Genomic DNA, 23,516 nt, shown 5'->3' with positions numbered 1-23,516 from the left:
CCCCCCCGCTCTCTCCTCGCCGCCCCCCCGCTCTCTCCTCGCCGCCCCCCCGCTCTCTCCTCGCCGCCCCCCCGCTCTCTCCTCGCCGCCCCCCCGCTCTCTCCTCGCCGCCCCCCCGCTCTCTCCTCGCCGCCCCCCCGCTCTCTCCTCGCCGCCCCCCCGCTCTCTCCTCGCCGCCCCCCCGCTCTCTCCTCGCCGCCCCCCCGCTCTCTCCTCGCCGCCCCCCCGCTCTCTCCTCGCCGCCCCCCCGCTCTCTCCTCGCCGCCCCCCCGCTCTCTCCTCGCCGCCCCCCCGCTCTCTCCTCGCCGCCCCCCCGCTCTCTCCTCGCCGCCCCCCCGCTCTCTCCTCGCCGCCCCCCCGCTCTCTCCTCGCCGCCCCCCCGCTCTCTCCTCGCCGCCCCCCCGCTCCCTCCTCGCCGCCCCCCCCTCTCTCTCCTCGCCGCCCCCCCCTCTCTCTCCTCGCCGCCCCCCCGCTCTCTCCTCGCCGCCCCCCCTCTCTCTCCTCGCCGCCCCCCCCGCTCTTTCCTCGCCGCCCCCCCGCTCTCTCCTCGCCGCCCCCCCCCGCTCTCTCTCTCTCTCTCTCTCTCTCTCTTCGCCTCTCCTCTTCGCTTTAATGGCATTCCATAAAACCTACCTCTCTGACCAAGTTGTGGGGTCACCTGTCCTAATACCTCCTTGGGTGGTTTGGTCTCACATTTTGTTTGATAACGCTCCTGTGGACATAAGAAGCAGGAGTAGGCCATTCACCCCCCTTGAGCCTGTGTGAAGTGCCTTGGGACGTTTTACTACGTTAAAGGCGCTATATAAATGCAAGTTGTTGAGGCCGTCTTTATAATATGCTAAACCAAGATCCTTTTGATATATTCATGGATTTGAAAGTCCCCAGGACACTATGCAAAGAAGAACAGGGAGTTCTTCTGACGCCCTTCAACCAACAAATTTAAAAACAAATTAACTCGTCATTCATCTCATTTGCTGCAACCAATTGCTTGCTAAGTTTGCCTGCGAGAGACTGCAATTCAATAATAATTCTTGGATGTGAAGTACTTTGAGATTTGATAGTTGTAATATAAATGTGACTTCCTTTCTTCCTGCTGTATCAGTACTTTCCTTGTTTTGATCGGAGTTTCTAGTACTGAGTGTGACACAAAGTCTGATAAACACCGTGCACAGTTTCGTTATTTCAAGTTCACTAACAACACAATTAGCATGCCCTTATCCCAATCTTTTTGTAATATTTGACAGGCCAGTTGGCCGTACTTGTTTGGTTGAGATCACTGGATTCTGTTCAGAGTCCAGAACTGCCGTGTGTGTGTGTCACATTGATTGATTTATCAGGAGGAATGTCCAAACGAACTTGGATTTCTATAGCGTCTTTCATGACCTCAGGAAGCCCCAAAGAGTTTTACAGCCAATGAAGTACTTTTGAAGTGCAGTCACTGTTGTAATGTAGGTAAGGCGGCAGCCAGTTTGCACACACCAAGCTCCCACAAACAAAAATGTGATATTTACCAGATAATCTGCTTTTTAGCGAGGGTTGAGGGATAAATATTGGCCAGGACACTGGGGATAACTCCCCTGCTCTTCAAAATATCGGCATGGCATGGTTTATCAGAATGGGGTGAGACTTTGGCCTCAAAGGCAAGGGCAGTGCAGTTCTTTGCCAGAGGCAGTGCTAGGATTCAAGTTTATGGACACCATTTTTGTCTCTCCGTTGCAACAGATTAAGCGGGGATCATTTTATTCTCTGACCTGAGAGATAAGAACAAAAAAAATCAGCAGGAGCAGGCCATTCAGCCCCTTGAGCCTGCTCCACCGGTGATTCAATAAGATCATGGCTGATCCCCACCCCAACTCTACTTTCCTGCACCATTCCTATATTCCTCGATTCCCTTCATATCCAAAGATCTATCGCTCTCTGTTTTGAATATACTTGACGACTGAGCCACCACAGCCCTTGGGTAGAATATTCCAAAGATTCACCACCTTTGAGTGAAGAAATTTCTCCTCATCTCAGTCTCAGAATAAAGGGTCAACCATTTATGACTGTGACCCCTGGTTCTAGACTCCCCAGCCCGGGGGAAACACCCTCCCTGCATTTACCCTGTCAAGCCCTGTAAGAATTTTGTATGTTTCAATGAGATCACCTCTCATTCTTCTAAACTCTAGAGAATATCGGCCCAGTCTGCTCAATCTCTCCTCATAGGTCAATCCCCCCATCCCAGGAATCAGTCTGGTGAACCTTTGTTGCACTCCCTCAATGGCAAGTATATCCTTCCTTCGGTAAGGAGACCCAAACTGTGCACAATACTCCAGGTGTGGTCTCACCAGGGCCCGATATAATTGCAGTAAGACATCTTTACTCTTATACTCAAATCTTCCTGTAATGAAGACCAACGTAGCATTTGCTTTCTTAATTGCTTGCTGTACCTGCAGGTTAACTTTGTGATTGGTGTACAAGGACACCGAGGTCCCTCTGAATACCAACATTTGCGGAGCAGGCTCGAGGGGCTAGATGGCCTACTCCTGTTCCTAATTCTTATTTTCCAATCTCTCAACCATTTTAAAAAATACTCTTCTTTTCTATTTTCCCTACCAAAGTGGATAACTTCACATTTCTCCACATTATATTCCATTTGCCATGTTCTTGCCCACTCACTGAGCCTGCCTATATCCCCTTGAAGCCTCTTTACATCCTCCTCACAACTTACATTCCCATCGAGCTTTGTATCATCGGCAAACTTGGATATATTACACTTGGTCCCCTCGTCCAAATCATTGATATAGATTGTGAATAGCTGGGGCCCCAGCACTGATCCTTGCGGTACCCCACGAGTTACACTCTGCCAACCTGAAAATGACCCGTTTATTCCTACTCTGTTTTCTGTTCGTTAACCAATCTTCAATCCATGCTAGTATATTATCCCCAATCCCATGAGCCCTAATTTTATTTAATAACCTCTTGTATGACACCTTATCGAATGCCTTCTGAAAATCTAAATACACCACATCCACTGCTTCCCCCTTATCTATTCTGCTAGTTACAACCTCAAAAACTTTTCAACAGATTTGTCAAACATGATTTCCCTTTCAGAAATCCGTGTTGACTCTGCCCAATCCTATTATTATTTTCTAAGTGCCCTGTTACCACATCCTTAATAATAGATTCTAGCATTTTCCCGACACTCTACTCGAGTACTTTTCAAAGCCTTATGCACGATTGAAGGTGCCATCTTTCAATTGAGAAGTTAAACCCTCGGGTTGACGTGAAAGATTCTATGGCACTATTTCGAAGAAGAGCAGGGGAGTTCTCCCCGGTGTCCTGGGGCCAATATTTATCCCTCAATCAGATGATCTGGTCCATGTGACATTGCTGTTTGTGGGAGCTTGCTGTCCGCACAGTAGCTGCTGCCTTTCCTACATTACAGCAGTGACTACGCTTCAAAAATACTTTGTTGGCTGTTAAACGTTTTCGTCGTCCCGCGTTCGTGAAAGACATTATAGAAATGCAAGTCTTATTGTCAATCCTTCCTTCATATACATTGTGGATTCTAATTTAACAGATCACTGTGCATCCTGTCTGACTTGTAATCGTGGTGGATCCCTATCTCCTTTATTCTTAAATAGGAATGCTAAATGCTATCTTGCAGCCTGGTTGTACATTCTTGGCTATGACTAATGCTGAGTCATTTTCCCATCCCCTGCATATCTCCTGTGCCATCTGATTGAAAGAGCTAATCATATTCCCAGGAGCTGTTACTGCAGGGCGTGCAGCTATTTGCTTTTGCGGACCCCACCAGTGTGCACTGTGTATCCTCCGGGGCCACGTGTAGATTTTAAATCCATGTTCCCATGAATTTGCATGTATCTCGATGCTAACAGATCCTGGTTTTCTGATTTAGCATTTAAGGACCCATGGGGCAGCAGTGCTGAGAACAACCCCTTCACGAACCTCCCGAGTTTACAAAGTTCAAACTAATTGGAGCAAGAAATAAAAGCGCAAATAGAACTTCATTCGAAAATTCTCACCCTCGTCTTCAAATCGCTCCATCGCCCCTCTCTATCTCTGCAACCTACTCCAACTGTATTCATATATTAATGATTGGGACGTGGGTATACAGGGCATCATTTTAACATTTGCAGATGACCCAAAACTTGGAAGTTTAGTGAACAATGAGGGGGATAGTGATAGACTTCAGGAAGACATAGACAGGCTGGTGTGATGGGCAGACACGTGGCAGATGAAATTTAACACACAAGTGTGAAGTGATGCATTTTGGTAGAAAGAACGAGGAAAGGAAATATAAACTAAACGGTGCAATCCTAAAGGGGGTGGCGAACAGAGACTGGGGAGGGGAGGTGGGGGGGTGCTGTGTGTGCACAAGTTGTTGAAGGCTGAGAAAGCCTACGGGATCCTGGGCTTCATAAATAGAGGCATAGAGTACAAAAGTGTGGAAATTCTGATGAACCTGTATAAAACGCTGGTTCAGCCCCAAATTTAGTATTGTGTCCAATTCTGGGCACCGTATTTTAGTAAGGGTGTGACGACCTTTGAGAGGGTGCAGAAAAGATTTACAAGAATGATTCTAGGAATGAGTTCCGTGGATAGACTGGAGAAGCTGGGTTTGTTCTCTTTGGAGTAGAGAAGGTTGAGAGGAGATTTGATCGAGGTGTTCAAAATCATGAGGGGTCTGGACAGAATGGGTAGAGAAACTGTTCCCATTGGCAGAAGGGTCGAGAACAAGAGGACACAGATTGAAGGTGACTGGCAAAAGAACCAACGACGACGTAAGAACGAACAATTTTACGCAGCGTGTGATTAAGATCTGGAATGTACTGCCTGAAAGAGTGGTGGAGGCAGACTCAATTTTATTTTTCAAAAGGGAGTTAGATAAGTATCTGAAGGAAAAAATTTGCAAGTTTCAGGGGAAAGGGCGGGGGAGTGGGACTGGCTGAGAGTTGGCACTGGCTCGATGGGCCGAATGGCCTCCTTCCTTGCTGTAACCATTTTATGATTCTAGCTTGACAACCCACCAAGATTTCTGGGCTTTCGTGAGTCCCCTACTTCTTTCGCCCCAGCATTGGCAGCTGTGCCTTCAGTCGACTAGACCTTAAGCTCTGGTACACACTCCTTAAACCCCTCTCCCTCTTTCCTCCTTTTAAAATCTACCTCTCTGACCAAGTGTTTGGTTACCTGTCCGAATATCTCCATCTGTGGCTCTGTCAATTTTTGTCTGATTTCACTTTGGTGAAGCCCATTTGAAATGTTTTACTATATTAAAGGCGCTATATAAATGCAAGCATCTGTTGAAATTTGATGGGCACAGGGGCTTATAAGCACTGTTTGGATGCTCCTGTGGTGATAGTTGTGTTGTGGTATAATTGCAGGAAGAGCAGAGGAGTGCTCCCTGGTGTCTTGGCCAATATTTATCCCTCAAACAGGTGATTTTGTCATTTATCTCATTGCTGTTTGTGGGATCTTGCTGTACGCAAATTGGCTGCTGTGTTTCCCGCATTACTGCACTGGCTGCGTTTCAGAAAGTACTTCATTGTCTGTAAAGCACTTTGGGAGTCCTGTGTTTGGGAAAAGCGCTATATAAATGCAAGTCTTTTCTTTTGAGTTAATGCTATCCTGTCCTACCTAGTTTCATTTTCCCCAGTTTTCCAAAATAATCAATCTTCACCAACCTCTTCAAATTGCAAATTAACCAAATTTCCAAGGAATTGACTTCTAGTGGACTCCATCTAAAGGAGGTCTCTCGGACCTGTTCACTCGAGCAGGATCCACGGAGAGGTAGAGCCTACAACTTTGGATGGTGAGCTTTTAAGGGTATGTATAATGGTTTACAGTATCATAGAATCTTAGTACAGTACAGAAGGAGGCCATTCGGCCCATCGAGTCTGTGCCGGCTCTTTCAAAGAGCAATCCCGTTAGTCCCCCTACCCCGCTCTTTCCCCATATCCCTGCAATTCTTTCTCCTCCACGTATTTATCCAATTTCCTTTTGAAGGCTGCTATTGAATCTGTATCCACCACCCTATCGGGCAGTGCATAACTGATCCTAACCACTCATTGCGTAAAATAGTTTTTCCTCTTGTCACGCCTGGTTCTTTTGCCTCCCCTTAAATCTGTGCCCTCTCGTTATCGAACTTCAGCCATTGGAAACTCTCTCTTTATTTACTCTATCTAAAACACCTGTATCAAATCTGTTCTTTGCCTTCTCTGCTCCAAGGAGAACAACCCCAGCTTCTCCAGTCTCTCCACATGACTGTATTCCCTCATCTCTGGGACCATTCTAAAAAAATCTCTTCTGTATCCTCTCTCAACCATCACTTCCTTCCTAAGTGTGGTGCCCAGAAATGGACGCAATACTCCAGTTCGGGCCAAACTAGTATTTTCTATAGGTTTAGCATAACTTCCTGGCTTCTGTACTTTATAAAGCCCAGGATCCCATATGCTTCACTAATTGCTTTGTTAATCTGTCCTGCCACCATCAAAGATTTGTGCACAAGCGCCCCCAGATCTCTGTTCTTGCACCCCCTTTAAAATTGTACCATTTAGTGTGTATGGTTTCTCCTCATTCTTCCTACCAAAATGTATCACCTCACACTTCTGTTTGAATTTTATCTGCTTTGTGTCCGCCAGCCTGTCTGTCGTCTTGAAGTCTATTACTATCCTCACTGTTTGACACTTCCAAGTTTTGTGTCATGTGCAAATTTCAAAATTGTGCCCTGTACCCCCAAGGCCAAGTCGTTAATGTATATCAAAAACATCCGCGCCCCTAGTACTGAACCTTGGGGGAACACATGTAAACCCCTCTTCAATCTGAAAAACAGCCATTCACTACGATGCTCTGTTTTCTACGGTAATTTTGTACCCATGTGGGTACTGACCCTTTTATCCCATGGGCTTCAATTTTGCTAACGAGCCTGATATGTGGTACTTTATCAAACACCTTTTAAAAGTCCATATACACATCAACTGCACTGTTCTCCTTCATCCTCTGTTACCTCATCAGAAAATTCACTCCAGTTAGTCAAACACGATTTGCCCTTAACCTATCTGTGCTGGCCCTCCTTTATTAGTCCATTCTTGTCCAAGTGGCTGTTAATTTTCTCCTGGATTGTTGTTTCTAAAAGCTTCCCCATCACCGACGTTAAACTGACCGGCCTGTCATTGCCAGGTTTATCCTTCTCCCCTTTTTTGAACAAGGGTGCAACATTTGCAATCCTCTCATCCTTTGGCACCACCCCTGTGTCTAAGGAGGATTGGAAGATTGTGGCCAGCATCTATCCTTAGTCCCCTCTGCCACCTAGGATGCATCCTATCTGGACTGGATGACTTATCATAGAATGGTCACAGCACAGAAGGAGGCCTTTCGGTTGTCGAGCCTGTGCCGGCTCTCCAAGAGCACTTCAGCCAGTCCCACTCCCTGCCCTTTCTCTACAGCCCTGAAAATTTATTTCCTTAAGGTACTTAGCCAGCTCTCTTTTGAAAGCCATGATTGAGTCTGCCTCCACCACTCTTTCAGGCCATGCATTCCAGATCTTAACTGCTCGCTGTGTAAAAACGTTTTCCCTCGTGTCGCCTTTGGTTCCGGGATGGCGGGACTGACATATCAAGAAAGACTGGATCAACTGGGCTTGTATTCACTGGAGTTCAGAAGAATGAGAGGGAATCTCATAGAAACGTTTAAAATTCTGATGGGTTTAGACAGGTTAGCTGCAGGAAGAATGTTGGGGAAGTCCAGAACCAGGGGTCACAGTCTAAGGATAAGATGTAAGCCATTTAGAACCGAGATGAGGAGAAACTTCTTCACCCAGAGAGTGGTGAACTTGTGGAATTCTCTACCACAGAAAGATGTTGAGGCCAATTCACTAAATATATTCAAAAAGGAGTTAGAAGTAGTCCTTACTACGCAGGGGAACAAGGCATATGGCGAGAAAGCAGAAATGGGGTACTGAAGTTGCATGTTCAGCCATGAACTCATTGAATGGCGGTGCAGGCTCGAAGAGTCGAAGGGCCGAATGGCCTACTCCTGCACCTATTTTCTATGTTTAGCCAATCGCCTTAAATCTGTGTCCTCTGGTTCTCGACCCTTCCACCAATGGGAACAGTTTCTCTCTATCTACTCTGTCCAGACCCCTCATTATTTTGAACACCTCGATCAAATCTCCTCTCAACCTTCTCTGCTCCAAGGAGAACAACCCCAGCTTCTCCAGTCTCTCCCCGTCACTGAAGTCCCTCATCCCTGGAACCATTCTCGTAAATCTTTTCTCTAACGCCTTCACATCCTTCCTAAAGCCCAGGATTGGACACAATACTCCAATTGAGACTGAACCAGTGTTTTATACAGGTTCATCATAACTTCCTTGCTTTTGTTTTCTATGCCTCTATTCATGAAGCCTAGGATCCCGTAAGCATTAACTGCTTTCTCAACCTGCCTAGCCACCTTCGATTTGTGCACTATATACCCCTAAATCTCTCTGTTCATGCACCCTCTTTAGGATTGTACCATTTACCTTATATTTCCTCTTCTCATTCATTCTTTCTATCAGACTGTGTCACCACAATTTTCTGCGTTATATTTTATCTGCCACGTGCCCGCCCATCCCAACAGCCTGTCTATGTCCTCTTAACGTCTATCGCTATCCTCCTCACTGTTCACTATACTTCCAAGTTTTATCATCTGCAAATTTTGAAATTGTGATTTATCCATTTTAATTCCTGCCAGCCTTTCTCGTATCCTCTTTATCTATTTTTATCTCATTCAGCATCCTAGAAACCTCCTTGTTTACCATAGCTTTGGCAAAGTCCTCTTCTGTGGTAAACACCGACACAGGGTATGGAAAATGAGTGAAGTAAATTATCTGAATAAGAAAGGTTGACGTACTCAAACTGATAAATAGCCTATTCAGGGCAGATATCAATAAGTCCTTCACACAGATCGATCTATAATGGAACAGACTTCCATTTAGAATGGTGAAGGCAAAAAACCCCGGAATCATTGAGCAACCAATTGGATGTTGCAGTGACAGAGGAACCTTGGGTTAAAAGAGGCTGAATGGCCTCCATTTGTGCTGTAAAATTTTAAGATCACAATATAATTAAGGATGAAAGAGGCCATTCAGCCCATCTTAACCCTAATGTCTGTTTCCCCCCCCCCCCTTTCATCCTTGATTATCTTGTGATCTTAGAATTTTACAGCACAATGAGACTATTGAGACCATCATGCCCATGCCAGCTCTCTGAGAGAGCTATCCACTTAGTCCCATTTCCTGCCCTTTCCCCAATGTGCTCATTGCTTTTACATACCTACAACGATGGGCAGGTCCATTGAGCCAGTCCCACACAATTGCACTATCTTGTGTAGTACAAACATATACAGTCTACCCCACCCGAAACCATGTGATCTCCTGGGGGAGGCCAAAAACCAGATTAAAAAAAAACCCAGGCCAATTTGCCGATCGAAACTAGTCCAGGAAATCACTGGCCCCGAGTCCCCTGCGGTACCTACCTTCTGTAACATGTGATCTCCTTCCCAGCCAGAAACAGGTCCAACTCTCACTTGACGGAATTCAGCGTCCGCCGCACGAGACAGCAGCCCGCTATTCTCAGGGGAGGGGGAGGACGAGGACGAGGACGATCCTCCTCCTCCTGACATCTAACCTCGGTCTGGCCTCACAGCGTACATGTGTGATCCTGCCCTGGTCCTCCCTAACCATTTAATTGAAACAAACTGTCAACTGGAAAACTATTCGCTTCATTTACCTTATCAAACTCAATCAGTTTTTACTAAACTGCTGTCTCTTTTCAGCATTCAGTTTGCATTTGAATATCTGTTTTAGCTCTCCAAATGACCCATGGATATGTCTCAAACCCAGAGGCAATCTCTACAATTCAGAAGTGTAATAATTTTCTGACGGCTTCACTACCAAAATCCCCTGGATTCTGGGGAGGTTCTGGCGGATTGGAAAACCGCAAATGTAACGCCCCTATTTAAAAAAGGACGCAGAGAGAAAGCAGGAAACTAGCTGAACATCTGTCGTTGAAAAAATGCTGGAGTCCATTATTAAGGACGCAGTAGCAGGACATTTGGAAAAGCATGATTCAGTCAAGCAGTCAGCATGGTTTTGTGAAAGAAAAATCATGTTTGACACATTTTCTGGAGTTCTTTGAGGATGTAACAAGTAGGGTGGCAAAGGGGGAACCAGTGGATGTGGTGTATTTGGATTTCCAGAAGGCATTCGATAAGGTGCCACATAAAAGGTTACTGCACAAGATAAAAGCTCACGGGGTTGGGTGTAATATATTAGCATGGATAGAGGATTGGCTAACTAACAGGAAACAGAGTCGGAATAAATGGGTAATTTTCCAGTTGGCAAACAGTAACTAGTGGGGTGCCGCAGGGATCGGTGCTGGGGCCTCAACTATTTACAATCTATATTAATGACTTGGATGAAGGGACCGAGTGTAATGTAGCCAAGTTTGCTGATGATGCAAAGATGGGTGGGAAAGCAAATTGTGAGGAGGACACAAGACATCTGCAAAGGGATATAGACAGGCTAAGTGAGTGGGCAAAAAATTTGGCAAATGGAGTATAATATGGGAAAATGTGAGGTTATTCACTTTGGCAGAAAAAATAGAAAAGAAAATTATAATTTAAATGGAGAAAAATTGCAAAGTGCTGCAGTACAGAGGGACCTGGGAGTCCTTGTACATGAAACACACAAAGTTAGTATGCAGGTACAGCAAGTGATCAGGAAGGCAAATGGAATGTTGGCCTTTATTGCAAGGGGGATGGAGTATAAAAGCAGAGAAGTCCTGCTACAACTGTACAGGCCGCACCTACAGTACTGCGTACCGTTTTGGTCTCCGTATTTAAGGAAGGATATACTTGCATTGGAGGCTGTTCAGAGAAGGTTCACTAGGTTGGTCTGGAGATGAGGGGGTTGACTTATGAAGATAGGTTGAGTCGATTGCGCCTATACTCCTTGGAGTTCAGAAGAATGAGAGATGATCTTATTGAAACATATAAGATAATGCTCGACAAGGTGGATGCAGAGAGGATATTTCTACTCATAGGGGAAACTGAAACTAGGGGACATAGTCTCAGAATAAGGGGCCGCCCATTTAAAACTGAGATGAGGAGGAATTTTTTCTCTCAGGGTCGTGAATCTGTGGAATTCTCTGCCCCAGAGAGCTGTGGAGGCTGGGTCATTGAATATATTTAAGGCGGAGATAGACAGATTTTTGAACGATAAGGGAGTAAAGGATTATGGGGAGCGGGCGGGGAAGTGGAGCTGAGTCCATGATCAGATCAGCCATGATCATATTGAATGGCGGAGCAGGCTCGAGGGGCCGAATGGCCGACTCCTGCTCCTATTATGTTATGTTTATCCCTCTCTTACAGTTGCCACCAACATATGCCTTGCACTCCTTCCCTTTCGAAGAACGAGTTTATAATTCTCCATTCTAGTAACTGAGCACAGGTGCTGAGCAAGCAGTGTGAATCATGGAGATCCAGCACTGTATCATGCACCCTACCCTAACTGCTTAACCACATTAATCTGGGCCCTAAGCTCTAGAATTCCCACCCTAAACCTCTAGGCCCCTCTTTCCTCTGTTAAGATGCATCTAAAATGTACCTCTTTGATCAAGCTTTTGGTCACCAGTCCGAATATCTCGTAATGTGGCTCGGTGTCAAATTTTGTTTGATAATCGCTCCTGTGAAGTGCCTTGGGACGTTTTCCTACATTAAGGGCACTATATAAATGCAAGTTGTTTTTATTGTATGTACCATCTGTAAGATACACTGTTGCTACTCATCACGCAGCACCTCCCGTATCCTCGACCTCTACCACCAAGAGCAGCAAGATCATGGCCACACCACTCCGACTTGGACATAGTCTGTTGTTGCTGGGTTGAAATGCTGGAATTCCCTAAGCTGCATTGTGAGAGCACCTCCAGCAAAGGGAAGGCCTACCATTATATTCTCTGGACAACTAGGGATAGCCAATAAATGCGACCTTGCCAGTGTCCCCTGCATTCCAATGTTCCCCCAGCAATGGGACAGGTCCCTGCGCAGGCCGCTCACCGGGTTCCCCATTGTAAATACCGTGCAGGCGCAGAAATTTAAAGGGACAGCGCAGTAAAAGAAGCAGGCCACGCAAAACAAAGCGCAGCTCACAGGAAACATTGCTGTGTCCGCTCTTCCTACAGCGCTCTGGAACTCCCGCGCAGCAGGCTCACCGCCTTTAAAATCGCGTGCGGTGTTTGGAATGAGGCATGCAGTCCCTTAAAGAGGCCACGTACCCCAAAAAAGCCTTAAAGGGAACATTGGCTGCATTCTGAGAAATAAGATTAAATTGCACTCCCACTAAAGATGGTTTATATTGCATCGATGTGTTAAATGCTCTGGAGTCAGGTGAGACCTTAATTCAAAATTTACACTGTTTAAATTTACATTAAACTCAGCATATAGAAGCATCTTTAGTTTCAATCCTGAGCCAAAACTGTGCTGTACTTCAGGTCTGCCAGCTTGTTGCTGAAACTCTTCATTGAATCCAGTTTGTGCAGGTCTCCCTCATCCGTTCTTCCCCACTATAGCTCACTTGCTAGTTCAGCACTCCTACGAAACTTTGCTCCACGCAGTGTTGTGGTTGCGGTAACATTCATGGCTTTTGGGGGTGAGGTAATTTCAAAATAATAAGACCAGTCTTGGAGTACTGTGTACAGTTCTGATCACCATATTATAAAAAGGATATAGAGGCACTGGAGAGGGTGCAGAGAAGATTTATAAGGATGATACCAGAAATGCGAGGGTATACCCATCAGGAAAGGACAAACAGGCTGCGTCTCTTTTCTCTCAGAGAAGGTTGAGGGGTGATCTAATAGAGTTTAAAGTTCTGAAAGGGTTTGATAGAGTAGTCAGAGAGAATGTTTCCACTTGTGGTGAAGAGCAAAACTGGAGATCTCCCAGTGTCCTAGCCAATACTTATCCTTCATCCAACATAACAAAAGAGAGATTACCTGGTCATTATCACATTGCTGTTTGTGGGAGCATGCTATGCGCAAGTTGGCTGCCGTGTTTCCCACATTACAACAATGACTACACTCAAAGTGCTCCTAGCTGTAAAGCGCTTTGAGACGTCCAGTGGTCGTGAAAGACACTATATAAATGCAAGTTTTTCTTTCTTTCTTTTACCTCTCCTCCTTTAAACTTACATCTTTGACGAAGTCATCTGTCCTAATATCTTGTGGCTTGGTGTCAAATATTGTTTGATAATTGCTCCTGTAAAAAAACTTTGTAACGTTTTATGTTAAAGGCGCTATATAAATGCAAGTTGTTGCCCAGCGTTCTTCAGGGGTAAGATTGGGGTGTGTTTACACTTTAACTGTAGCATTGGTGCGAAGCGGTTTAGCTGGAGTTGTAGTGTAAATGCAGCCCAAATCCAGAGTCCGGGCTCATTTGAGAGTCAGTTTGGGCTTTGGTGCTTGTTTTACACTACACCGGCTTGGCATTGGCAGACAGTTAAAACTGCTAAACAGCTCTGCTAAACTTGTAGTGCGAATTCACCCCATGAGACTGTTCAGGGAAGTTATGTCTGCATAACTATGCTACTCGAAGGCTTTCGCAATCGTTTTTGGCTTTAATTCAATCTGGTGTAAAGTGAAGATGGTCAATTTATAGCTGATTGAATTAGATTGGTAGTTTAGTTTAGGGATTAAAATCCTTGCAAATGCTAAAACTCATCAATTGGTAAAGGCATTGCCCAACTATGGAACCGAGCCACACATAGCCGTAGGCTCCAAAGCTCAATCTCTGATCTGTGCTGTATGAGCTGTTCTCCGTCGGGTATTGCAGTGCCATGAGCAAGGGAGAGTCCGACAGTGATCCTTCTTGGAAAATGTGAAGAATGTGATACCTGTCCAGCTCCCACCTTTATGCCCTCAAGACTACAGACTCAGTGCGTTACCAGTCTCGTGCGCTGCTGAGTATTGTTATCTTTCCCCCTCCACGGTCAAATCCACTTATTGTTGCAGAATAATCTGGAGGGCTGTGTCCGCTCGTCGATCTCTATCTTGGAGTCTCAAGTGGCGAGAGGCCATAAGGCAGGAGAGTGTGGAAAAGCTGGGCTTGTTCTCCTTGGAAGATTAAGGGGAGACCTAATGGAGGTATTCAAAATCACGTAGAGGGGTTGATAGAGCAAGGAGGGAGAAACTGACAAGTGGGCCGGTAATCAGACGTCATAGATTTAAAATAATTGGCAAAAGAACTAGAGGGGAAATGAGATTTTTTCACACTGTGGTTTAAGATCTGGAATGCACTACCTGAAAGGGTGACTGAATCAGATTCACTAGGGAACCTTCAGAAGGCATTTGGACATGGACTTGAGGACTAATTTGCAGGATTATTGTCGGGGGGCGCGGGGGAGGGGGAGGAGCAGGGGCGGGAGAACTGTGGGGGGGGAAGCTGGGGTGTGGAACTAAATTGGACTACTCTTTCCAAGAGCCAGCACAGACGTGACAGACCGAATGGCGGCCTCCTGTGCTGTAAGACTCCACGAACAGCCTCGGTGAGTGATTGGGGCTAGTTTTGTTAAGATGAGGTTTTGAACTCAATTAATGAATGTTGGTATCTTTGAATTTTGAGCACTTCATATCAATATTAAGCACTTCTATGTGGAGTACACATTTTATTCTAAACTAGGTAACCATCGTTTTTTCTTCCTGTCTATTGTTTGATTATTCCCTTACCAGCCTGTGTTTCCATCCCTATTTCCATTATTTTTATCCGCCTCCTTTTGACATTCTAACTCGAGCCGAGATACACTTCCATCGGCAATAACAACCCCCAAATTCATACCCAAATAGCTGTTCATTATGTGGGATGCTGGACAATCTGAGGGTAGGCTATTCGATTCTACGAGGCACCGTGGCTGTTCCGATTTTGGTCCTAATCCACGGCCGCATGTGCATTTTCCATTACACTCCCTATATGTGCCTCAGTACCAACTTCGGACCAGTATCCCCAACTATATTTTACTATTTCCTAACATCAGCTGTTGTCACGTCTCCCCGAGTGTGATTCCCAGTTCCGTGCCCTCAACTCCTACCTGTTTTGTGCTTTGAGCCCATGATCACTCTGACTTAAAATTGCCAAAGCTGGTTTCATGTAGGATTCCTGCAGTCAGCAGAGATTTTCACCCTGCCTGTCTGTGCTGGATGTGTGCCCAGGTCTTGGTGCAGAAAGGCCAGTGTTAAACGCACTTCCATTACAACAGTGACTGCACTTTAAAAGTATTTAATTGGCTGTAAAACGCAGTGGGATGTCCTGAGAGCGTGCAAGGTGCTGTATAAATTTGTGTCTCTGACGCGCTAGCTCGCTCCCCCTGGCCTGCCCCACTCTTCTCTCTTTCTTCCCCCCCCCCCCCCGCACCTCTTTCTTCCCCCCCCCCAACCCCTCTCTCTTTCCCCCCCCAACCCCTCTCTCTTTCCCCCCCCCCCCCAACCCCACTCTCTTTCCCCCCCCCCCAACCCCTCTCTCTTCCCCCCCCCCCCCAACCCTCTCTCTTCCCCCCCCCCCAACCCCTCTCTCTTCCCCCCCCCCCAACCCCTCTCTCTTCCCCCCCCCAACCCCTCTCTCTTTCCCCCCCCCCAACCCCTCTCTCTTTCCCCCCCCCAACCCCTCTCTCTTTCCCCCCCAACCCCTCTCTCTTTCCCCCCCCAACCCCTCTCTTTCCCCCCCCAACCCTCTCTCTTTCCCCCCCCAACCCCTCTCTTCCCCCCCCCCCAACCCCTCTCTTCCCCCCCCCCCAACCCCTCTCTTCCCCCCCCCCCAACCCCTCTCTTCCCCCCCCCCCAACCCCTCTCTTCCCCCCCCCCCAACCCCTCTCTTCCCCCCCCCCCAACCCCTCTCTTCCCCCCCCCCCAACCCCTCTCTTCCCCCCCCCCCAACCCCTCTCTTCCCCCCCCCCCCCAACCCCTCTCTTCCCCCCCCCCCCAACCCCTCTCTTTCCCCCCCCCAACCCCTCTCTTTCCCCCCCCCAACCCCTCTCTTTCCCCCCCCCCCAACCCCTCTCTTTCCCCCCCCCCCAACCCCTCTCTTCCCCCCCCCCCCCCAACCCCTCTCTTCCCCCCCCCCCCCAACCCCTCTCTTCCCCCCCCCCAACCCCTCTCTTCCCCCCCCCAACCCCTCTCTTCCCCCCCCCAACCCCTCTCTTCCCCCCCCCCCAACCCCTCTCTTCCCCCCCCCCCCAACCCCTCTCTCTTCCCCCCTCCCCCCCAACCCCTCTCTCTTCCCCCCTCCCCCCCAACCCCTCTCTTTTCCTCTCCCCCCCCCCCCAACCCCTCTCTTTTCCCCCCCCCAACCCCTCTCTTCCCCCCCCCCCCCAACCCCTCTCTTCCCCCCCCCCCCAACCCCTCTCTTCCCCCCCCCAACCCCTCTCTTTCCCCCCCCCCAACCCCTCTCTTTCCCCCCCCCCAACCCCTCTCTTTCCCCCCCCCCCAACCCCTCTCTTTCCCCCCCCCCAACCCCTCTCTTTCCCCCCCCCCCCAACCCCTCTCTTCCCCCCCCCCCAACCCCTCTCTTCCCCCCCCCAACCCCTCTCTTCCCCCCCCCCCCAACCCCTCTCTTTCCCCCCCCCCAACCCCTCTCTTCCCCCCCCCCCAACCCCTCTCTCTTCCCCCCCTCCCCCCCAACCCCTCTCTCTTCCCCCCTCCCCCCCAACCCCTCTCTCTTCCCCCCCCCAACCCCTCTCTTCCCCCCCCCCCAACCCCTCTCTTCCCCCCCCCCCCAACCCCTCTCTTCCCCCCCCAACCCCTCTCTTCCCCCCCCCAACCCCTCTCTTCCCCCCCCAACCCCTCTCTTCCCCCCCCCAACCCCCCTCTTCCCCCCCCCCCAACCCCCCTCTTCCCCCCCCCCAACCCCTCTTCCCCCCCCCCCAACCCCTCTCTTCCCCCCCCCCCAACCCCTCTCTTCCCCCCCCCAAACCCTCTCTTCCCCCCCCCCCAAACCCTCTCTTCCCCCCCCCAAACCCTCTCTTCCCCCCCCCCCCAAACCCTCTCTTCCCCCCCCCCCCAAACCCTCTCTTCCCCCCCCCCCAAACCCTCTCTTCCCCCCCCCCCCCCCAAACCCTCTCTTCCCCCCCCCCAAACCCTCTCTTCCCCCCCCCCCAAACCCTCTCTTCCCCCCCCCCCCAACCCCTCTCTTCCCCCCCAACCCCTCTCTTCCCCCCCCAACCCCTCTCTTCCCCCCCCAACCCCTCTCTTCCCCCCCCAACCCCTCTCTTCCCCCCCCCAACCCCTCTCTTCCCCCCCCCAACCCCTCTCTTCCCCCCCCAACCCCTCTCTTCCCCCCCCCCAACCCCTCTCTTCCCCCCCCCAACCCCTCTCTTTCCCCCCCCCAACCCCTCTCTTTCCCCCCCCCAACCCCTCTCTTCCCCCCCCCAACCCCTCTCTTCCCCCCCCAACCCCTCTCTTCCCCCCCAACCCCTCTCTTCTCCCCCAACCCCTCTCTTCCCCCCCCAACCCCTCTCTTTCCCCCCCCCTCTTTGTCTTTGCCTTATTCTTTTTTGAATGTGTTCATAATAATATACAGGGAGGAATGATTTGGCTGTAGTTGTAAGCAGCAAGACAAGCTTGTGCGGGGGCAGTGTTGTGCTTGGTGTCAGATGTGTTGAGACATGACTGTGTACAGGCCTGACTGCAGATGGAGGGTGGTTCAACATCAGTCATTTCAAAATACTCAGTAATGGAGAACATGGGACTTGCAACACTTGCCAGGCGTTGAGAGTCATTGACAGCACTGACCCTTGATACAGGTTGAATTGCATCCAAGAATAAATGTTTGCTTTGAAAGAGGTCGAGTGATCCAGCATCAATCTAGCGAAGATGGAAAGAAAGACAACGAATGAAGAAAGACAACGAATGTTTGAAATCAACATGAGAGATTGCCCATTTTTTCCTGTTCGATGCTGACTGGCCGGCATTTCAAGCATTTTGTTTCTATTTTAAACTAGTGCGAAGCTTTTATTTGCTATATCCCTTTATTATTTCCTTCCCTTTTTTCCTATTTTGTCCCCCCAGCAGATTTTCTCTTCTCCTTTTCCTGAAGGTGTTGACTTCTGCTGGGTTGCATTTTCAGCAGCACTGGCTGCCTCTGCACCGCTGGTCACATGTGAGTCTACGCAATGCCAGCTATTTGAAGTGGGGGAGGGAGTGAAGAAGGCAAATGGTATGTTGGCCTTCATAGCTAGGGGATTTGAGTACAGGAGCAGGGAGGTCTTACTGCAGTTGTACAGGGCCTTAGTGAGGCCTCACCTGGAATATTGTGTTCAGTTTTGGTCTCCTAACCTGAGGAAGGACGTTCTTGCTATTGAGGGAGTGCAGCGAAGGTTCACCAGACTGATTCCAGGGATGGCTGGACTGACATATGAGGAAAGACTGGATCAACTGGGCCTGTATTCACTGGAGTTTAGAAGGATGAGGGGGGATCTCATAGAAACGTATAAGATTCTGACGGGACTGGACAGGTTAGATGTGGGAAGAATGTTCCCGATGTTGGGGAAGTCCAGAACCAGAGGACATAGTCTTAGGATAAGGGGTAGGCTATTTAGGACTGAGATGAGGAGAAACTTCTTCACTCAGAGTTGTTAACCTGTGGAATTCCCTACCGCAGAGAGTTGTTGATGCCAGTTCATTGGATATATTCATGAGGGAGTTAGATGTGGCCCTTGTGGCCGAAGAGATCAAGGGGTATGGAGAGAAAGCAGGAAAGGGGTACTGAGGGAATGATCAGCCATGATCTTATTGAATGGTGGTGCAGGCTCGAAGGGCTGAATGGCCTACTCCTGCACCTATTTTCTATGTTTCTATCGCAGCTACATCTGATCTGACCTCAGCTGATATCATAAGCAGGGACCCGTCCTCATTTCTACTACCTCTGCTGTTCTCTGACCTACATTGGCTTCAGGTTGGTGCGTCTGTCCTCCCAGGGGATATGCAGGATCTTGCGGAGACATCGTTGGTGGTATTTCTCCAGCGATTTGAGGTGTCTATTGTATATGGTCCACGTCTCTGAGCCATACAGGGCAGAGGAAACGTTACAAGGACACCCTCAAAGCCTCCTTGATAAAGTGCAACATCCCCACTGACACCTGGGAGTCCCTGGCCAAAGACCGCCCTAAATGGAGGAAGAGCGTCCGGGAGGGCGCTGAGCACCTCGAGTCTCGTCGCCGAAAGCGGAAGGAGCGTGCGGCAAACCTGTCCCACCCACCCTTTCCCTCAACCACTGTCTGTCCCACCTGAGACAGAGACTGTAATTCCCATATTGGACTGTTCAGTCACCTGAGAACTCACTGAGTGGAAGCGAGTCTTCCTCGATTTTGAGGGACTGCCTATGATGATGATTTCTCAAAGCTACAAATTTAAAAAAAATAATCACCCTTCTGTTTGAATCTCTCCACAGCCGTGCCCCTCCCTAGCTCTGTAACTTCCTCCTGGACTTCCCTCCCGACCCGAGTGCTCTGTTCCTCTTACAACCTCACCGAAGGGCACTGCTCAGCGCTGAGCTACCGCATCTCACCGTAGGCAATTAGGCTCATACAGCGAGCCTGGTCTCCGGTCGTCTTGGACCCCCTTGCCATTGGACCAAGACCTTGCTCTGCTCAGCCCGTGTGGTAGCTGGTGTGCAACGACCACCCCACATTAAAGGAACTCGCGCACAGGTATCTTCCACCCTTCAATATGAAGTTCAGGTCCTGGAACCTTCAGGACCCTCATGGACAACTCCAACTCTTGTGCACCTCCCTCCATTCACCCCACCGTTGGCGATGGTCCCTTTAGCTGCCAAGACTCCCTGGTGTGCAATTCCCTCTCTAAACCTTTCCGATTCTTTCTCCTCCCTTAAGAGCCTCCATTAGACTCTGCCTCTGACACAGCTTTTGGTCAACCCTCCTGATATCCTCTCCTTTGGCTCGTTGTACTCTGTGAAATGCCGTGGGACGTTTAGTCATGTTGAGGGTGCGATATAAATGCAAGTTGTTGTCATTGTCACTGCGAGAGAAGTATCGGGATTCTGCTCTGAGCCTCCCCACGAGTGTCTGTTTGAGACCAGTAATGGTCCTGTAGGTAAAATCACATACATAATGTTACTGATGCAATAAACTGAAGGGGCAAAGCAACCAAAATGTGGAAAATTATAATTGCTTTTAAGGCTGAGTGGATAGCACACTCGCCTCTGTCAGAAGGTTGTGGGTTCAAGTCCCATTCCAGAGACTTGAGCATAAAAATCCAGACTGATACTCCAGTGCAGTAACTGAGGGAGTGCTGCACTGTCGGAGGGGCTGTCTTTCGGATGAGACGTGAAACCGAGGCCTCGTCTGCTCTCTCAGGTGGACATAAGATCCCATGGCACTATGTCGAAGAAGAGCAGGGGAGTTCTCCCCGGTGTCCTGGGGTCAATATTTATCCCTCAATAAACATCACTAAAACAGATTATCTGGTCATTATCACATTGCTGTTTGTGGGAGCTTGCTGTGCGCAAATTGGCTGCTGCGTTTCCCACATTACAACAGTGACTACACTTCAAAAAGTACTTCATTGGCTGTAAAGTGCTTTGGGATGTCGGGTGGTCGTGAAAGGTGCTATATAAATGGAAGTCTTTTTCTGTAAGTTTAATTTAGTTGTTTACGAGCTGAAACCAAACTCTGGCCCACAAACTGAAACGTGGGTTCTGAAGAGAAAAAGCACGAGAAAAGCCAGAGTGCGTTGATGAATCCTGGAGATTAAATTAGAGCCTTGTGTTTCCTGTCCGCTGTCTTCCAAGGATGAAAGGTAGGCTGATGATGACAGTTAATGCGAGTGATTTACGGTAATGGAGGCTGGCACAATATCAGCAATGTACCTTCAATTCGCTCACCTCTGGCGTTCTGTATAAGTAGAGTGGTGGGGGTCTGTAACTTCATCCACTGATGGTGTGTTTGTCAGTATAAGGCCCTGCCTGTTTCAGTAGGACACGGTAAATAGGCGGAAAGGTCGTGATTGTCGAGCATTCACTAAAAGTGAAGCTGTTGTGAGCGAGGGCTTGTCTGGCATGTCTCCAGGGCATTTGACTAAAAGTCTGAATGTTACTCTATCCTTAAATTGATTTATCGGCGAAGCTGAAAGGAAACCATCGACTGCAGGCCCTGAGCAGACTGGTGAAAGTGACACTGATGTTTGCGGAGAGCTCACAGAAAGACAGGGTGACCCCAGGACTTTGGGTTCGACGATGCTGTCCGACCTCCCGTTCCACGGAGATTGAGAAGGGGATGTGATGCAGGGTTTGCAAAGTGCTGAGAGGGGTGGATGGTGTGCTCGCATGCAGGCTATTTATCTTTAGACACAGTATGCCGAACTGGGCAATGTGAGCAGAAAATTAAAAATACTCCAGCAGGAATTCGATTTTCTTAAAGAAAAATGCTGCTTTTTTTGTCCTGACACTTGTTTCAGGCAGGATCTCGAGTGGATTGAGAAGCACATCTGGAGAGCAGTTTGACTTAAATCCATAGCTGAACGTGCAGTTGCAGTAGCGTCTGTCATTATTGCGAAAGTGCCGTTTGCATGAACTTAACCAGAAGATCTTGCATTTATTTACCCCCTCATCCCTGTCGTGTAACTTATCTCTTCCAACAAGTCATTAACGTTGATCCTTTATTCTTTTGCAGGAGTCCTGTGATCCTCACACTGCCCTGTATGTGTGAGGGCCATTGGTATGGAGAATGTTGCGAAGAATTCGCGTGAAAATGCTCCTGCTGAGGTAAAGGTAAGAATGGAGAATCATAAAATCATAGAAGTTTACAGCACGGAAGGAGGCCCATTGTGTCTGTGCCGGCCAACAGAGCTACCCAGCCTAATCCCACTTTCCAGCTCTAGGTCCATAGCCCTGTAGGTTACGGCACTTCAAGTGCACATCCAAGTACCTTTTAAAAGTGGTGAGGGTTTCTGCCTCTACCACCCTTTCAGGCAGAGTTCCAGACTCCCACCATCCTCTGGGTGAAGACATTTCCCCTCAAATCCTCTCTAAACCTCTGACCGACTACTTTAAATCTATGCCCCCTGGTTGTTGACCCCTCTGCTAAGGGAAATAGGTCCTTCCTATCCACTCTATCCAGGCCCCTCATTAATTTTACACACCTCCGTTAGGTCTTCAGTCAGCCTCCTCTGTTCCAAAGAAAACAACCTCAGCCTATCCAATCTTTCCTCATCGCTAGAATTCGCCGGTCCAGGAAGCATCCTCGTAAATCTCCTCTGTCGTGCGATCACATTTTTCCGGTAATGTGGTGACCAGAACTGTACGCGACGCTCGAGCTGTGGCCTAGCTGGTGTTTTATACAGTTCAAATATAACTTCCCTGCTCTCGTATTCTATGCCTCGGCTAATAAAGGCAATGTAGTAATAAAGAGAATGTAACAGGATGATTTGAGGCCTTGTACGATTGCCTTGTTGAGCCACAATGGTGCGTTGATGCCCAGAATGGAAAAGTGGGTGCTATCAGTATGGAAAATTATGACTTCTTTTTTATTTATTCTTTCATGGGGTGTGGGTGTTGCTGGCAGAGCTGTCCATCCCCAGTTGTCCTTGAGATCCTTGATAACTGAGTGGCAGTCACCTATAGGCCAGACCAGGTAAAGGCGACAGATTTCCTTCCCTATTGGACATTCGTGAACCAGTTGGGTTTTTAACGACAATCTGGTAGTTTCATGGTCACTATTACTGATACTAGCTTTTTATTCCAGATTTATTTATTTATTTATTTAATTAACTGAATTTAATTCCCCAGCTGCCGTGGTGGGATTTGAACTCGTGACTCTGGATCATTAGTCCAGACCCCTGGATTACTGGTCCAGTAACAGAACCACTCTGCTACCGTACCCATTCCAATGATCTTGCAAACATTGGTAACTCATGTGTTGTCAGTAGGCTTGTAGCCCAAGAGCATCTCAATGGCCTGATGGGTAAAGGCAGCTTCTGGTGTAGTGTTGAACCATGTAGACCAGGGGGTCTTGGGTTTGATTCCCACTCTGCTGAGTGGCCATGATCTTATTGAATGGCGGAGCAGGCTCGAAAGGCCGAATGGCCTCCTCCTATTTTCTGAGTGAGTTGATCTCAGCCAGCAGTGCAGTCGGGATACTACAGTTGAACAGAGACCCCCTGCACTGGGGGTGCTGGGAGGTAGTGGGGGATGTAGCTTCGAAGCCTTGTATGGTTGCAATGGTCTTTAAATGGAGTCGAGGCACCAGGGGGATGGCACTCCAGCAAGAGACCATGCCCTCAGGAGGGAGACCATCGGAATTGTGGGGAGCGTGCGGGAAAGGGTTTGAAACTAGTCATTTAAACATACAGGCAACTCTCGATTATCCGGGTCCATCGGGGATTGGGCTATGCTGGGTAAACTTTCTCCATTAGGGCGAGTTGACATTGCACAGTATTTATTTGTTGAAGTTTTAACTTTATAATCAGCGACAAACAGTA

The 23,516-nt window shown here is 48.5% G+C and overlaps 1 protein-coding gene across 2 annotated transcripts in view; it reads left to right on the top strand.

Moving 5' to 3' along the window:
* The window catches only part of slc25a42 (solute carrier family 25 member 42), a 66,027-nt gene that overhangs the window by 13,398 nt on the left and 29,113 nt on the right, over positions 1 to 23,516 (top strand). For both annotated transcript variants that reach the window (XM_070859544.1, XM_070859545.1), the window contains exon 2: positions 21,710 to 21,807. In XM_070859544.1, the coding sequence (XP_070715645.1) occupies positions 21,757 to 21,807 (51 nt within the window). In that variant the 5' untranslated portion in view covers positions 21,710 to 21,756. The remainder of the gene's footprint in view (positions 1 to 21,709; positions 21,808 to 23,516) is intronic.

Source organism: Pristiophorus japonicus, chromosome 18 (assembly GCF_044704955.1).
Source record: "Pristiophorus japonicus isolate sPriJap1 chromosome 18, sPriJap1.hap1, whole genome shotgun sequence".
Classification (NCBI taxonomy): domain Eukaryota; kingdom Metazoa; phylum Chordata; class Chondrichthyes; family Pristiophoridae; genus Pristiophorus; species Pristiophorus japonicus.
The sequence above is the reverse complement of the archived record's forward strand: the minus strand, read 5'-3'. Positions and strand labels throughout refer to the sequence as shown.